General features: G+C 37.8%; 1 protein-coding gene across 1 annotated transcript; it reads left to right on the forward strand.

The window, feature by feature from the left end:
• Positions 1 to 27: 27 nt before the first annotated feature.
• LOC119777586 (adenylate cyclase type 3-like) lies at positions 28 to 17,607 on the forward strand. Its single transcript, XM_038276523.1, has 20 exons — positions 28 to 1,093; positions 2,427 to 2,576; positions 5,694 to 5,833; positions 5,946 to 6,057; positions 7,770 to 7,897; positions 8,060 to 8,218; positions 8,295 to 8,454; positions 8,562 to 8,669; positions 9,283 to 9,359; positions 9,507 to 9,668; positions 9,810 to 9,897; positions 9,997 to 10,113; positions 12,841 to 13,112; positions 13,208 to 13,289; positions 13,403 to 13,561; positions 14,412 to 14,558; positions 15,400 to 15,516; positions 15,640 to 15,766; positions 15,846 to 15,970; positions 16,488 to 17,607. Exons 1-20 carry the CDS (start codon positions 425 to 427, stop codon positions 16,668 to 16,670), a joined length of 3,282 nt encoding a protein of 1,093 aa, XP_038132451.1. The 5' UTR covers positions 28 to 424; the 3' UTR covers positions 16,671 to 17,607.
• The last annotated feature ends 153 nt before the right edge of the window (positions 17,608 to 17,760 follow it).

The raw sequence follows: 17,760 nt of genomic DNA on the forward strand, positions 1-17,760 counted from the left end.
GAGGTGGGAGGAAACAGAGGACTTATCCGAGCACAGACAAGCCTCTGAGAAGTGTTTGTGGTTTTACATACGAGTTTGTGATGCCGTTAAACCATTTTTAGACATGCAATACCCTCAAATGGATACCTGGACGTGGCTCCTTTCTACTTTAAAACTGAACAGGATTTGGATACTAAAGGATGTCATATTTTCTCTATGAAGTTTTAGGTTTGGAGGAAAAATTATTGTTCAAATGATCCTAAATGTCATAAAAGGTAAGCACCTTTTATGATGAATAGCTTTTTAATACCAATGGAACTAATATTTTTGAGATTCAGTGTTTTTTAAACACTAGATTGAAACTTTTGCCGCTTTTCTAATGAGTTTGACTGTCATTTGGAAATACCATCACATAAACCAAATGGATTACCTTTAAACAAACAGCATGTCACTGGACCAGGCCAACACAGCAAACACAGAGCAGTCCACTGAGTGCTCTGCAGAGTATTCAGGGCCAGCTCCCAGGGATCCTGGTCGTAGTCGGGATGTGGCCATCCTACAGTCTGGCTGCTGCCGCTGCCTGCCGCGGGCAGTACGCCTCACTTTTACCCCTGAGTCTCTGGAGAGGCTTTATCAGAATTACTTTTGTCGGCAGAGAGAGGAGAACCTGCTGGTCTTAGTGTTATTCGCAGCCCTCTTTAACAGCTTCATCATCATCATGTGTGCAGTGGTTTACACAGAGGACAAAATGGCAATGGTGGTGGTTGCAGCCGTGGGGTTGACAGCAGATGTAGTTCTCTACCTGCTGTGCTGGTTTCAAAAACTCCCTACATCACCTGTGGCACGAGGGGCAGTACCTTATGTGCTGTGGCTGATGGTCACCATCCATGTTTTATGTTACATGGGACTGAACTACGAGCAGTACTCTGATGCAAGTGACTCAGTGGGCTGGCTGGCTTTCTTCAGCTTCTCCAGCTTTCTGACCTTACCACTGAATCTGGTTCCCCTCGTCCTTCTCACAACCCTCTCCTGTGGGATACACACCCTGGTACTTGGGGTCACCGTGGCTCAGAGGTTTGGGGATAATCTTCAGGGGCCCATGCTGGTGAGACAGGTAAATAATTACATGTTTGGATCTTAAAATGTGAATGTGTGGGTCTTGACATGTGCACATACAGATCTTGACCTGTGCATGTGTGGATCTTGACCTGTGTATGTGTAGATATTGACCTGTGCATGTATGGATCTTAACCTGTGCATGTATGGATCTTGACCTGTGCACATATGGATCTTGACCTGTGCATGTATGGATCTTGACCTGTGCATGTGTGGATCTTGACCTGTGCATGTATGGATCTTGACCTGTGCATGTATGCATCCTGACCTGTGCATGTATGGATCTTAACCTGTGCATGTATGGATCTTGACCTGTGCACATATGGATCTTGACCTGTGCATGTATGGATCTTGACCTGTGCATGTATGCATCTTGACCTGTGCATGTATGGATCTTGACCTGTGCACATATGGATCTTGACCTGTGCATGTGTGGATCTTGACCCATGCATGTGTGGATCTTGACCTGTGCATGTATGGATCTTGACCTGTGCATGTATGGATCTTGACCTGTGCATGTATGCATCTTGACCTGTGCATGTATGGATCTTAACCTGTGCATGTATGGATCTTGACCTGTGCACATATGGATCTTGACCTGTGCATGTATGGATCTTGACCTGTGCACGTATGGATCTTGACCTCTGCATGTATGGATCTTGACCTGTGCATGTGTGGATCTTGACCCATGCATGTATGGATCTTGACCTGTGCATATATGCATCTTGACCTGTGCATGTATGGATCTTGACCTGTGCATGTATGGATCTTGACCTGTGCATGTATGCATCTTGACCTGTGCATGGATCTTGACCTGTGCATGCATGGATCTTGACCTGTGCATGTGTGGATCCTGTGTGTCTGTGTAGATCTTGTCATATGCATGTAGGGATTTTGCTGTGTATAACGTGTAAGACACATGTAAGTTTGTTAATACTGAGTGTCTTCCATATATGTTAAAGTTCATAACAATACAGCTATAAAAAGACAAAACAAATGTGCCTTTTTTTTCTCTTAAAGTAATATTGCAGCAAGGGTTGAGAGAGGAAGACAAACATATAGTAAATGTTCGATCTTTCCTTTTCCATGACTGTGGCTGTTGACGGTACAGTTTAGGGCCACTGCATTTTTCATTCTGTGACCATATTCAATTGATTAAAATTGTATTGTTTCCTTTTATACTCACTGCATGTATCATTTGTTAGTGATCTCATTTAAGATTCTCACATTTAGGAGCCTGTCGATATGTAGCTGAAAAAACAGACATCCTATTACAGACAGGTGAGAGAGCACCTCTCTACAGGAAGAAAAACATTTCTTCATCTTTTCAGCTGTTGGCCAATGTGATGCTGTACCTGTGCGCAGCCATGGTGGGTGTGATGTCATTCTACATGGCCGATAGGAAGTACAGGACAGCATTTTTGGAAGCTCGTCAGTCACTTCAGGTCAAACTGACTCTGGAGGAGCAGAGCACCCAGCAGGTAAGATAACTCTTAAAAACAAAAGGACTTTTGCTTATTACCTAGGAAATATAAAACAACCTCAGCTTCATCTTTATTCAACTTAAACTGCAGCCTAAAATTCTGACCACAAATCCTGAGTTTTCTGGCATAGAAACATAAAGGGATCAGGAAACAGAATGCCCTGTGTTCATTAATTACTCTGTGTTTTCCTATGCTGCTTGCTAATAGGTTGATTAGACAGACCATTGTTTTCATCATTAAATCAGACAACAGGGACTTGTATAACACATTGTCATCTGAGCTGTTGGACAGCAAATACAAATGTATACTGCATCCTCTAAGCAGCATCATTTAGAGAAGATATTCTGAAATATTTCATTAATTTAGCATATGCTTAAAATTGACAAATTTAGCTTGTTGTTGTCTTTTGTTCCTTTTATATCTTTTCCAGTGCCTTGCAAAACACCTTTATTTTCAAAGTAGAGCATAATTGTGAAGTGGAAGGAAAAGAAAACTTGTTTTTTCAAATTATATTACAATCAATAATCTCAAAAAGGTGGCGAGCATTAGCCCTTTCTGTCTGATCCCCCCAAATGAAATGTGGGGAAACACCCTAAAAATATCCTTAGTCAGATGTTACAATATTCTGCAAAAATATTGCTCCTTTAAGAAGGAGTGGCAAGATAAAAGGCATTGTTCAAAGAAAGCTACGAGAATGTCTTTCGGCAGATTGGGGTAAGACATAGCAACAGGAAAATGAAGTGGATGCAGCATCACAAGGTATGGAGGCTTTTCCATTAGCTAGGTTGGAGAAGCTGATCAAATTTTAAAGAGGGATGGAGCTGAGCAGAGGGTGGTTTTGGAGGAATAGCTTTTAGAGCCTGCAAAACAACATACGGCTGGAGAAAAGGTTAAAATCTAAGCAGGTCATTGGCTCAAGAACCAAAGCTACAATAAAATGGTTTAGAGAAAGCACATGCATACGAGAGAATGGCCCTGTCAAAGTCCAGACATTGAATGCAACCAAGAGTAAAAAGGTACAGTGAGAGTATGTATATGAATTGGCAGATTACTCCACAGTTTTGGGGCCACAACAGAGAAGACACTATCCACTTTTCTACTTTGACTTCAAAAAATCTTTAAAAATGCATTGTTTTCTTGTGGATGTCTAGCTTTATATCAGACCCTTTATGCACGCTGGGGTAAGTGTATTATCCCTTTTTAAAAAGGAGTGGCACAGTTTTAAAATCAACCTGGCGCGGGCAAGTGGGGCAGTGGTTAGTGCGCACAACCCAAGTACGGAAGCCTTAGTCCTCGACGCGGCCAACCCTGGTTAGAATCCGGCCTGTGGTCCTTTGCCGCATGTCTTTCCCCCTCTCTCATACCCCCTTTCCTGTCAGCCTACTGTCAGAAAAGCTCGCCACTAGTGTCGCAAAAATTTAATAAATAAATAAATCAGCAATGTAACAATCAAGAAGCCAGTGGAGTGAATTTATATGTTTCTGTTTTGTCGTTGCTGCTAAGAACCGAGCAGCAACAGTTTATACCAGCTGAAAGCAATGAAAAGATGCCTGATATAAGCCAACACATGCAAGGACTCAGAACTGAGGACCCAGAATTCAGAAAAGACATACAGTGGAATAACTCGAAAGTGTTTATTTCATAGAGTGGGTCTGTAGAAGCAGCTGCACAGGAACTTCTATAGAAGAGAAACACTGGTTAGTGACCACGATAATCTGAAGGAGGACGATTATGAACGCATGAGTAACTAACCTGGACTGACAGTTCAGCCATGGCTAGAGAACAAGGATGATTTCAGCTGGTCAGCTGACAAGACTCTGCGGACGCAGCGGAGATCAGACAAGGTCAGGCAGGCTTAAAAGTCGGAACACAGAAACTGGTCAGGATCAGGCAAACGGAACACTATAGTAAAGCTCGGAAGCTCTCTACACCAGAGGTCACGGATTAGCGGACCAAGGTCTGGATCCGGACCCACCTGCTTGTTGATCCTGACCCAACCTGATTTAAAACATTTATAAATTACTGCGTGTAGTTCGACGACAGTCTCTAAAGGTCACTTGCGCTGCTTCTCCTGTTTGTATGGTAAAGCCATCCAGAGCGTCCAGCACCAAGCTGCACGTGATACAAATTAGCCAATCAGCTGTGTCAGTCTGGGTTGTTGCTGCTAGCCACTTTTAGACACAGCAGGCAAGCCGGGCAATGGAAAGGAATGAGAATACAATGAGAAAAAGAGAGCAGAGAAAGTGCAGACTGCTGAAAGAAGCGCACTGAACTGGTGAAAGAAAAGTGAAATGGCGTGCTCAAAGATGACCCTGCACATTTTGAGTATGTTTGGCTCAACCTCCTGCTGTGAAGCAGGATTCTCCACCATGAACATAATCAAAAATAAATATCGATCCAGGCTCAAAATCAGCACCTTGATATGTGCTTGAGAGTGGCTTTGTCGCCAGTCAAACCCAGGTTTAAATCCTTGCAGTTCAGCCTCAATCACACTTCTCTCATTAAGCCATAAAAAATAAAGAAAAAGAAAAGCGGCCAGTTCAGGTGTTTCATTAAAAAGTAAGAGAGGCCTCAGTCTCTATATGTGCCATGTAGAAAGAAATACTCCAAAAGACAGCAGCTATGTTAACAAGTATTACATTCAGGCTGTGGAGTTTTAAATGCATTTCCCAATATCATTTTGCTGTTTGTAAAATGATTCCAAAAACAGATTTACTTGACTTCTACTTTGCAACCGTGTCTAACTTTCTGTTGGTCTGTCAAATGAAATCCAAAAAAACTTACAGAAGTTGAAAGCTGTAACGCTAAGTCAAAAAAATTATGAGTTGTACAAATTTTGTAAGGTACTTTCTTTAAGATTTTGGGTCTGTTAGACTTTGAAAACCTTTATGAGTTACATTTGAATTAAAACAGAAAGTCACAAACAAACTCATTAACAGCATACTTGATGTGTAACCTGATAAAACGGAGAAAGAAGCTTTCTAAGATGAGCAAAGCTGACCAGAATCTTTTTAGATCCACTGATAGGTTTACATTTCGAGCACTCATAAAGAGAAACCTTTTGTATTTTTTTGTTAATTTAATACACATACATTCCTCTTTCTGTTCATGTAGGAGGAATTATTGCTGTCTATCCTACCAAAGCATATTGCTGATGAGATGCTGCAGGGTATGCAGAACCAGGCCAATCAGAATGAGGTCCAGCAGCATCAGCAGTTCAATACCATGTACATGTACCGCCATGAAAATGTCAGGTCAGAGTCACAAAATCTATTGGAGAGATCTTAAAATCCCACAACACATGTGATTTCTTTATATGAAAGAAGAGAGTTGGGGCTGATGTTGTTTTGTGCCTTTTTGTTGCAGTATACTCTTTGCAGACATAGTCGGCTTCACCCAGTTATCCTCAGCCTGTAGCGCCCAAGAGCTGGTCAAGCTGCTCAATGAACTGTTTGCACGCTTCGATAAACTGGCCTCAGTAAGTATGAGTTATGAATGCCTAACCTGTCAGTTTCTAAGGTTCCCAGTCTTTATTTCAACCTAATATAAAACAATCACATTAATAGTAATTGTTGTGTTTTTTTTTTACTTAATCAAATTTTGTTAAATCACTGGTTTCTATAAGAATTATTTTTAAATAAAAATAGGCATTTGTAATGTTTACTTTTTATTTTAGGTCACCAGAACATTTTGCCTCTCTATGGTACTAATGGGAAATGATTCATGAACCCTTTTTTTATCAAACGGCCAACAGTTCACCACTTTTTATGGATACTTTTGTTGATTTTGTTTGTTTCTTTTAAAATCTTAAAAAGAAACAAACAAAATCCACTCAAACTATGTGCGTGTACTTACTAAGTAGTTTTGCACCAGTGGTATCCAGTTTTAGAAAATACCATTATGAAAAGAATAACAAAATACATTGATTGTGATTATATGAGCTGGTATCACTATATTTTGTAGATTATGTAATGCATTGTTTATTTTACCTAAACAACTATAAACAGTCAGGACTTTCCAATTTAGTCTGAAGTAATGATCTTAATATGTTTGTTGTTTTTCCTACTGTATTGTTCTGTTGAGGGTGGCTTTGCCTCCTGGGGCACTAGACACAGGTGGCTATAATCTTTAATATTTACCTTGTGTTCATTATTATGAATTGTCCATTTATAAAGAGAAACAAACAAATATAAGTAAGTGGTTCTGTTAACTGTTAAATCACAAAAAAGCATATTTTAAAACCTGTTGTTTTAATGTTAAAAACAAACTACTGTTTCATTCTGACTATATGCACACATTTAAAGGACAGAAGTACCTCCTTCCCAATGAAAATAAGCTTTATTTGTGATCCTGATTTATCTAAACTTTCTTGTCAAGTGTCTTTTATTACGTTTCTGTTATGGTACCAAAGACCGAATTTTTTTGACAACCATTCATCCATTAATTTCCTACTAATTTCTATGGCCTAACCATGACCCATACCCTAACCCTAAACATAATTTAAACTCAATTCACATCTTAGTCCTTAACCTAACCCCCAGAACCTTTCCTAATTTGGATAAAATGTTAGCCCCCACAAGTACCTATAAGCCTCCAAAATGTATCATATTCCTGGGAACGTGTCCCAACCAGGTACCAAAGACATGGCCACACGGACACACACACAATATATCCTTGGATACTTTCTACTTATATCATAATGTGGTGTTACTTCTGAACAACTTGGTGCTGAGAAACTGTGAATTATTAGCATTATGATTTATATATGATTTCTACTTCAACTCATTATCAAAATTCAACAAAAGCCGGAGAAAATTTCTTTGTGTTTGTAACAACATGATAAAATCTGATCATGAACATTTTGAAATGTAAAATGCAAATTTCACACCTGTCAGAATTTGAAGGAATTATTGAGTTTATTTCAGACAAACCACAAAAAAATAGATAAAACATACAAATATGACATGCAATTATTATAACTATTGGTATTTATAATTGTTATAAATATAATTTAGTGCTAATGTCTAAAGAAATGTGTGAGGAAATGAAACCTACTTAATCATACCTTTTCACCTTCCTGTTCTCCATAACAGCAGCAATTCTTTGGATTCCCATTTCACTTATAATTTTCATTACCATCTACTGCTAACACATTGTAAATGAAACCTGAACCTTTTTGTTGCTCTGCAGCAACATCACCAACTACGAATTAAGATTCTCGGGGACTGCTACTACTGCATCTGTGGGCTGCCAGACTTTAGGGAAGACCATGCCGTTTGCTCCATAATGATGGGCCTTGCAATGGTGGAAGCTATCTCGTAAGCTCTCAATTTTGTTTCCTTTCTTAAATGGAAATAAAGTTAATGTCAATGCATGAAGCAGAATCAAATCAGTACAGAGTTTTTGGTTTTTGGTTAAATGGAAATAGGATTAGAGCACTGAAATTGATGTAGAAAAGGACGGTTTCTCTATTTGAACAGGTATGTGCGGGAAAAGACAAAAACCAACGTGGACATGCGGGTGGGTGTCCACACAGGCACTGTGCTCGGTGGAGTGCTGGGTCAGAAACGCTGGCAGTTTGATGTTTGGTCAACAGATGTCACTGTGGCCAATAAGATGGAATCTGGAGGAATCCCTGGGTAGGAAATATCAAGTAAGATGCCATTATAGTCAAGTTGTAGTGATTTATTAATCAAATATTCATGCATCACACAGGAGAGTGCATATTTCCCAGAGTACCAAGGACAGTCTGCATGGAGAGTTTGAGGTTGAACCTGGAAATGGGGGAGAGAGGTGTGAGTACCTGTTGGAGAAAGGAATTGACACTTACCTGGTTCTCAAACCTAAACAGGAAGCAAATGGACTTAATGGAACAGTGAGTTAGTTTTAACTTTCCAAAATACAAATCTGGAGCGATTTTGGTGCCAACCTTTTTCAAAAATATGATATGTCTTATAAACAAATGTCCCCGTTTCTCCTCAGACACCAGGTGATCTGACCCACAGAAATTCAGATCAGGTGATCAACACAACCAAAACTAATGGGAACTCAGTCTCACACCAGTCAATGTTGGCTAATCCTACTCAGGAGGTAAATAACAATGCACATCTGAGACTCTTGAATGGGACACTAAACTGTCATTTTAATCCTTTTAAAACTGAATTATTCCAAGCTTTGTAATTATTTTACTTATTTTGGAAACATCAGTCTTTCCAATTCAAATTTCATGTCAAGCATATTTCCTGCTTTTTGTTGTAGTTACTCTAGTCTAAAATCATGTCTTGCTTTTTTCCTTTTTCTTGTTGACTAGTCTGGGTTTAAAATCCTGGAACCTCCTTGAACAGCCTTGTTTGTTCTTGTTCTTTCTAACCCCTATTGCCACAAACAGATATGATTATAGTGCCCTGAACTGTATTGGTTGATATTTGTTATAACAAGCTATATTATTCGGTTATACAATGGATGCTGTGTTTCCTTTACATGTCATGGGCCATTCATTAAAATTTAGCAAAATTGTGTATCTGTTTATAAAAGGCTATATTTCTTCCTTTACGTTGCTCTAAAAGTTTGGTCACATGTTATAACTGAATAAGAACCACTGGCTAAACAGAGATAATTCTGCACTGCCAAGTTTAAATTATCTACTACATATCTTAAGAACCTTAATAACATTTCATTTTGGGTTTGTTGCAAACAATCTTAGAGAAATAAGATGGCGGATGAAAAAGCAATCAACAGACGACTGCAGCAGGAGCTCCTGGACAGAGAGTCTCAGCAAATGTAAGATGAATCGTTCATCTTTTTGAGAGCTCTAACAGTGAAACATCCTCTCTTTGTATTTTTTCGGTTCACGATTTACTTGTTAATATGCAATTTCTGTGCAATACATTACTTTTCTCACTGCAATGTTGTTTTGTTATGAGACAGAATGAAGGATCACCAAATCAATCCAGTTTCTCTGCGCTTTGTGGATGGAAAGCTGGAGGAGCATTATTCCTCGGAGAAGGAGAAGAGAAGTGGAGTGGCCTTTAGCTGCTGTATCATCGTGCTCTTTTTCATCACAGCAATGGAAGTGTTTATTGATCCATTGTGAGTTAGAATTTGATTGTTTAGCCCATTTATAAGGTTCTAACACTCAATCAATGCGTAAATTACAAGCATTGACTTTCTTTATATGGGCTTGAGCTTATGTTGTGATTTTAACTGTTTTCTGTGTTGTTTTTTTTCCAGGTTGGTTGTGAACTATGTGACTCTTGCTGTCGGACAATTGTTGTTACTAATTCTCACAGTTTGCTCCCTGGCTGCAATCTTTCCTAGGGTGAGAAATCAATGATTTGTCAATTAATTAGTCATAACATCAAGACTGCCTTTCCAAATTTACATTCCCTCTTGTTTACTTTTTTTTTTTGAGTTACAGATGTTCTCCAAGAGGTTGGTTTCTTTCTCGATGTGGATCGACCGTACGAGATGGGCTCGGAACACCTGGGCCATGGCTGCCATATTTGTGCTAACCATGGCAGTAATAGCCGACATGGTAAGACTAAGGACATTTTCACAAACCCTGCTTTTCTGTATGTCCCAGCAGGAAGATTTAAAGGAGCTTTTGTTATGTTTTCCAATACTGTTTTCATTTATTCAGGGCTTATGGATGTCATCAATCCAAGCAGTTGTGGTGCATCTGTGGTTTTTCATTAGTATGTTTCCACTTTCCGCTCATCAAACTATTACTGCCTGTTACACTTCTGACTGCATACTCCCAGCGGGGTCCATTACAGTAGCTGTCTGCATCACTGCTTGCCACCTCGTTTGTCACAGCCTCACAGGAAAAACCTGCCACACACACTGCTGAGTTCTGAAGCAGGGATGCAGAAGTGAACCTTTGTTTTTTGTTTTTTTTTTGTCTTGTTGGGCAGGCAGGGGTAACAGTCATTCCTCTAAGAGCTCCTTAAAATTATGAGCTACTTTTTTGCTCATAAGGAAAAATAACATAAATGTAATGATTGCAAATTACTCATTGATAGAATTTGGTGTAGGTCAAAACCTAAGCCTGTTAACTACCATATTAAACCCTAAACTTCAGAGGGAAAAAAAGAGTTGAGAGTATTTTGACAATGGCTTTTTAGAAGCAGGAGAAATCCATGGAAAAGGGATTTTTGTGAACATGCTTCTATGGGTTTATCATTAAAAAAAAATTATAAAAAAAAAACTCTGGACCTGGTTAGACAATTCTTAAAATGTTACTGGATGTAATCCCAAGTTTGATCTTTTTGCAAAATGCTTAAACGGTTTTAAACCATTTATAAGTAGCACATCCTTAGAAAAACAATTTGTTAGCTAACAAACTTAGATTTATGAATTTGAACCATCTATTTCTCCAGATTATTTTCCATACGATCAAAACACATCTGATCAAGAAGGCATCAGCATGAACTTGTTACATTTAACAACAATAAAAATAACAACATTAACAAAATACATTGTTAACATTGAAACACGGATGAGGTTGATTGCAATATTAGTATAGCATCAAAATCATTCAGACTAACCAAGGTGGAATGCGTAATTTAGGTCATGCATTTAGAGCTAAAAACATAAAATCTTCCTTGTCTGCTTTGACTGATGCATAGCTGCTATGTAATTTTAGAATATTATTGGTAAAAGGTACGTGGCAATGAAACGGATTTGTATACAAACACTTGTATACCTCGATATCTTAACACACATGTGTTAAGATATCCAGGTAATCTCAATAATTATGAACTTTTTTTAATAGGTTTTTTTAGCTCTTATCTTCAGACTCCTGACATAAGAAAATGAGCAATAGAATAGAAGACACATTCCTTATTTTAACCTGAACACCACATTGTACCAAGAGGGTGAAAATATAAAACAGTTAAAAATAAGAGACCCATTAGCAGAGGCAAATAAACAACATAAGAAAAAATCTCTTAAGCTATTAAAAATTATATCCTCAGATTAAATATATTTGCAAATCTAGGGTCATTTAAACAAAGAAAAAACATCTATATATACCTGTGCATGAAAAACAAAAAGAGACATTTTACAAGAAAGAGAATAACTTTGCAAATAATATCAGGGATATAAAAAAAATTGTGTGTTCATTTGTCAGGATTGATATTTCTAAACTCTAACAGCTGCTTGGAGGAAAGACTATTTAGACCAAACTGAAAACCAGAACTTTTTTTTTTAAATCTGTTACTGTCTATTTAGTCTGTATATGAAAACATAAAACGTGCATTCCTGTTTAACTATCTCCAACCCAGAGATTATCAGCAATTTGTAATGTGTCAAAATTAATAGTTTTGGTATTTTCTCTTTACTAAGCTTTTACCTTTTCTTAATGTTTTAGCAGCACTGTTGTTGTACCAACAAAAATAATCAGTCCTGATATGCTGTGTGCAATGTCATCCGGCTCTTTGGATGAAATCTTATGCAAAATAAATGAAGTAGAATAGTTGTTGCTTAAAGTATCTCTATGAAAGCACCACAGATTTTCTCAAAGGCTGAATGGATGAGTTGTTTTGCCAAATAGAAATTACCCTGGTAAATAATTAAAAAATTGAAATGTTAAATGTTTAGATCAGGTTTTATAATTAAGAATGACAGAGAGGGTGACAATGTCATCCATTAGCCTGAACCACTGCTCACAAAAAATGGACAAAAAACATCTGAGATTTACCAAAAACTGTATTTATCATCTTGACATTCATAGAAGTACTTCTTGGACCTATAAACAAGCAAGATTCCCTCACATTAGCTAAATAAACATACAGAACATGTATCAAAATGGTATTGTCAACATCAAGTTTTGGACCAGACCCTCTGATGTAGTTAAATTAAATATTTTTGCAGAGAGTTAGGGAAAAAATTCATTCATAGTAGTGCAAAATAGTCATGGCCTGCGATCATTTGATGATATTTTTGTCACCAGACTTAGTACTGACTATTAGATCTGTGAGGTATTCATTGTTTTCACAGAGGAAGGAAATAACCTTATTATCCCGTACCTGCCTGTGGTAAAATTGCAATCAGCTACTTCCTCTTTTGGATTGGTCTTATTGTTTCAACCCAACTCTTTCAGTTGTCAATTCCCTTTTCTTATTCACATTTATTTTTTATATTATTTCTCTTCTTGCACAAAATAAAGTATAAAAAGAAACAATGCTTTTGCCTTGATGGATACGTTTTGAGTATAAATACTGCCTTATATATTTATGTCTCTTCAATCTAAATTTTGCAGCTCAGCTGTGTACCACCATCACTGCGGCTCTTCAACAGTACCTTTGGCCCGATGCTGGAGTCACTTGGAGACCGGGGATGTGCAGAAAATCCAAAATATTACAGCTTCATGGCTGTGATGTCCCTTATTGCAACGGCCATGTTGGTGCAGGTCAGCCACCTGATCAAACTGGGCCTTATGGTGCTAGTTGTCACAGCAACTGGAGCTGTTAATATTTACAGCTGGCGGGACATTTATGACCTGTATGATTTTATACAGTTTGCCTCCTACAGGTAAGGAATTGGGGAACGTTGATTTATTTTTTTTGGCAATTACTGCATTTGTCCATATATTACTTCTAATGCTAACCCTCTGCTTGTATTTTTAGAACATCCATGGTACCATCAAAGTATCTCATGACAATGATGATTATCGTCATGATGATAAGCTTTTATTTCTTTGCTCGTCATGTGAGTAAAAGCAAAGGACCATTGCCGGGAAAGCCTGCACCTTCAAAATTGTTTTCAAATGATGCTTAGAACTGTTGCATGACTTCCCATCTATCCACCTTGCATTTCTGTAGCTGGAGCGTCAGTCCAGGAAATTATTCCTGTGGAAGATTGGGGTCCATGACCAGAAGGAGCGAGTATTTGAGATGAGGCGCTGGAACGAGGCACTGGTGACCAACATGCTGCCAGAGCATGTGGCTAAACATTTTCTTGGCACTAAACTAAGAGATGAGGTACAAATAAAGCAAGTTTTACGTATTTTCTTCATATTTAGCTCAGAAAAGGTTGATCAAAGTGGTGCATAACGCATAGATTATCAGCAGCACAAACAATAAAAAATAAAAAGTACGATAAAAACAATAAAACACAAAGTAAAATAAGTGGGAAGATAGAATAAGTATGAAAACGGCCACATCAGAAAATGGGTTGGTACACTCACAGGAAAGCTCAGTCATCTCTATCTCTGAGCTGCAGTTTGGGTGGAGTTTAAAGGTGCAACAGTTCAGACACGTGTTATGGTGCCATAGCACTATAACATTGTATACTGAAATGAACAGGAAGGCAGCGCAAAGAGGTCAGGGCTGATATAATGTGGTTGCAGCATTTAGTCCTGGTCAGAGAGCGTGAAGCAAGATTATGCACAGCTTGCTGCCTCTTAGATTTATCAAGACCAACATAAAAAGAGGTGCGGTAATATAAGCATGATGCAAGAAATGCATAAATTACTTTTTCAGAGTATTAGTGGAATGTATGACTTTAACAAGCCTTGAATGGAAAAAGATACAGATATTATGGCGTCAACAAACATTTTTAGAGCTCTATTTGATCTGAGTTGGTTTGTGCACAACCATATCATGTATAATTCTGATGAAAATGAAAATGTAAAAATATGCATAATGATTTTACCTATGTTGTTTTTTGTGTTATTCTTTTGAAAACCAGCCTATTAATGTGAAGCTTACATTCCATTATTCATTGCATATCAGTGCCATCTTGTGGTTTGTTCCACTGTAACATATTTGATAACCACCGGCTCTTCTTAAATGTCAGCAGAGCTACTAAGTTCTGATATATCTGTTGCAGGAGCTGTACAGTCATTCTTACGATGAAATTGGTGTGATGTTTGCCTCCATTCCAAATTTTTCTGACTTCTACACTGAAGAAAGCATTAACAATGGTGGCATTGAGTGTCTAAGGATCCTCAATGAGATCATCTCAGACTTCGACAGTGTGAGTTAAGGCATTTAGCCAGTTACCCACAGTTCTATTCAAATGTGAATATCCTCTCATCATAAGCTTAAATTACTTATTCATATAGTTATTGAATAAAGTGCAGAAGCTTTATTTCATAGTGGTTTAAATACACTCAAATGGGTTAAAAATGAAGATATAAACTTACATGTGTTTCAATTATGCTTTAGCCTTTGGCAAAATTTTGCCTGAGGTAGTTAACAACTTTTCTTATCAGAAAGGGTGGAGCTTGTTTAAATTGGTAGGTTTCCAAGCACAGATCTCTCGTTTAGGTTTACTACTCTATAGATTTCCATTGGGCTTAAGTTTAGGTACATTAAAAACCCTCAAGTTCACCCTACTTTGGCATAATTCTTCTTCTGACACTACCAACTTTTGTCTAAACTATCACTCTCAGTAGAAAACAATTGGTTAGGGTGTGTAAAAACAGCATAGATAACACCAAGACCTATCATAAACTGGAACACCAGTATTACTAACAAGATAAATTACTTCTGGGGAGGTTTTATGATCAAATCAGAGTAGATTAATGATACGCAATGAGGAAAAGATATGTTTGGAGAGGCTCTCAAACCTTTCAACTAAATATACTTTATCAGTTACAGTGATGGTGAAAACATGATATGGGCCTTAATTTGGTTCATTTCATATTATTTTATTAGTAAAAAAATAATAATTAAACTAGAGGACTCCCTTTATGTTTTTCGATCTGAAGAGGCATAATTGAGTGTTTACAGCAGGTCAATCATAGACAAAGGGAAGGGTTCTTTTTTTAATAACACTAAACATTGAAACATTAAATGTGATCTTTCTTCAACAGTTATTGGACCGAGATGAGTTCAGGTGTATCACAAAGATCAAGACGATCGGAAGCACATACATGGCTGCCTCTGGACTAACCCCAGAGAGTAACACCAATGGATATGGCAGCCGAAAGGTGCTACCCTGTAACAGACAACTCGTGCTGTAGTTTTAGTTGCATGCATCCATTGCATCCTGCAAAGTGATATTTACTTATTGATTCATTTATTCAACCAAGTCGCATTTTTTTGTTTTACAGCCAGAAGAGCAGTCCATCATTGAACGCTGGCAGCACCTGGCTGACCTTGCAGACTTCGCCCTGGCCATGAAGGTCACCCTTGATAACCTCAACAATCAGTCCTTCAACAACTTCATGCTAAGGATTGGTCAGTGCACTTTGAGTTGCCTTTCTCTCTTTTTGTTGTTTCTGCATGTGATTCAATCTCTCTGTGTCAATTCCTCCAGGTTTGAATAAAGGAGCTGTTCTGGCAGGAGTAATCGGAGCCCGTAAACCTCATTATGATATCTGGGGTAACACAGTGAATGTGGCCAGCAGAATGGAGTCAACTGGAGTGATGGGGAACATACAGGTAGCACACAAAAATGTTGGACTTTTTATGCTACAGGGAACATCTCATTTCCAAAACACGTTTACCATCCACCATTACCCTAGCCTTTAAAAATCATCACTAAGTGTCTAATATTTACAATTCTATAAATAAAACAAAATCTTAGCAATCTGAAAATATCTACTTTTTCAAACTAATCACCATTTTTAATTAAACTCTTCTAAGTAAATGTTTGGCTTTGGGTACTTTCATAATGAAAGACACATGAAGGTAAGCAAATCAGTTGTTTTCTGAAGTGCAACGGTGGCCTATTGGTCAGATTAGGGTGCATGCATCCCAGATACACTGCAAATTCAAATTTCACACACTACCACTCTGTGTCCCTGAGCAGGACCCTAATTCCCACAATGCTCTGTGGGTCATGCATGAATTCCTTCTAAGGCGAGAGTTAGAAACAAAGTACAAATTTTGTTCCCCTGTACAACATTGCAGTAGCATATAAAGCTTATGATCATTATCTCTGCTGTTTTGCCCTCAGGTGGTGGAGGACTGCTATGACATCCTGAAGGAGTATGGCTTTCGCTTTATCCGAAGAGGGCCCATATTTGTCAAAGGAAAAGGGGAGCTGCTTACCTTTTTTATGAAAGGAAAAGACAAGTCCAGCTGCAAAGCCGGTCTAGGAACCACTGATCTCCCACACCAAGTTGAGGACCTTTCCTGATTTTTTTTTTCCCATGTCAATATTTCAGTGGGCTCTTTGCACAACTCCACTACTTCCTGAACTTAAGGTGGGTATTTTGTTTCCTATTTTATTTCTACTGGGTGAACTGATTAATACAGATGCGCCTGACCTCAGTAAACATGGACAGACAGTCCTGGATTAATCAGTTCATCCAGTAATGAAAGACAGGAAACAAAAAAGCTGACTTAGATTCAGGAATAAGTCGAGTTTTGCATAGAGCACATTAACGTGCAAACAGATTTTAAGAACAATATTAGCTTTGCTCCATTTTTCTTTTATTTTTTTTTCAGCTTTTACAACAGAAAAGTAGGACTATATAGACAAACAAACTCAAATGTTCTTTCACAATTATCATAACTTTTAGAAAACAAAAGTAAGTTTTGTAAAGGGGTAAACATTTCAATATCTTCCAAAGTGTCAAAAATGACGACATTTGAACAACCAAAACAGCCTTTTTCTTCGTAAACAGTTCAGGTGACATACTCAAACACATGATACAGTATTTTGGTTGTCTCTTATTTAAATTGAATTGTTCAAACAACAAACAAGTTGCAAGGAAAACATAAACAAGCATGGAAATGCGTGGCAAATTTCAATCCATATCACGAAGTAAGAATCGTTTTGTTCAGGGGGTGATCATAAAGCCCATCTTACTCTCACTGATGACATAAATTCCCTTTTATTCTTTTTTATTTGTTGATATTGAAGTATGTGATATCATCATAGCCCATATTTAAGTCTAAAGCTTTTAAATATGGGCTATCTAAGCATATAAGGGGAAATGTGCATCTGACCTTATAGTCTCATGGATGTAACAAACATGTAACATAATGTATTTAACCTTGAGCTCAGATTTATAAGAAAATTATAACAGTCAGGCTAACCTTGTTGCATTTATACTTTTAATAAAATATGTTAAGTCTATGTGTTTCAGAATATTTTGTCCTGTTGGATTGTCACTTCTGTTCGTGCCATGTACATTGGCAGTTGTCACCTCGCAAAAGCAAATATTTTAGCAGAAGTGATTGCTTTTTATTTTTTTAATTGTTCATTTACTAAGCTTCTTTTT

This window comes from Cyprinodon tularosa, unplaced genomic scaffold, assembly GCF_016077235.1.
Source record: "Cyprinodon tularosa strain WSP-4 unplaced genomic scaffold, ASM1607723v1 ctg125, whole genome shotgun sequence".
Classification (NCBI taxonomy): domain Eukaryota; kingdom Metazoa; phylum Chordata; class Actinopteri; order Cyprinodontiformes; family Cyprinodontidae; genus Cyprinodon; species Cyprinodon tularosa.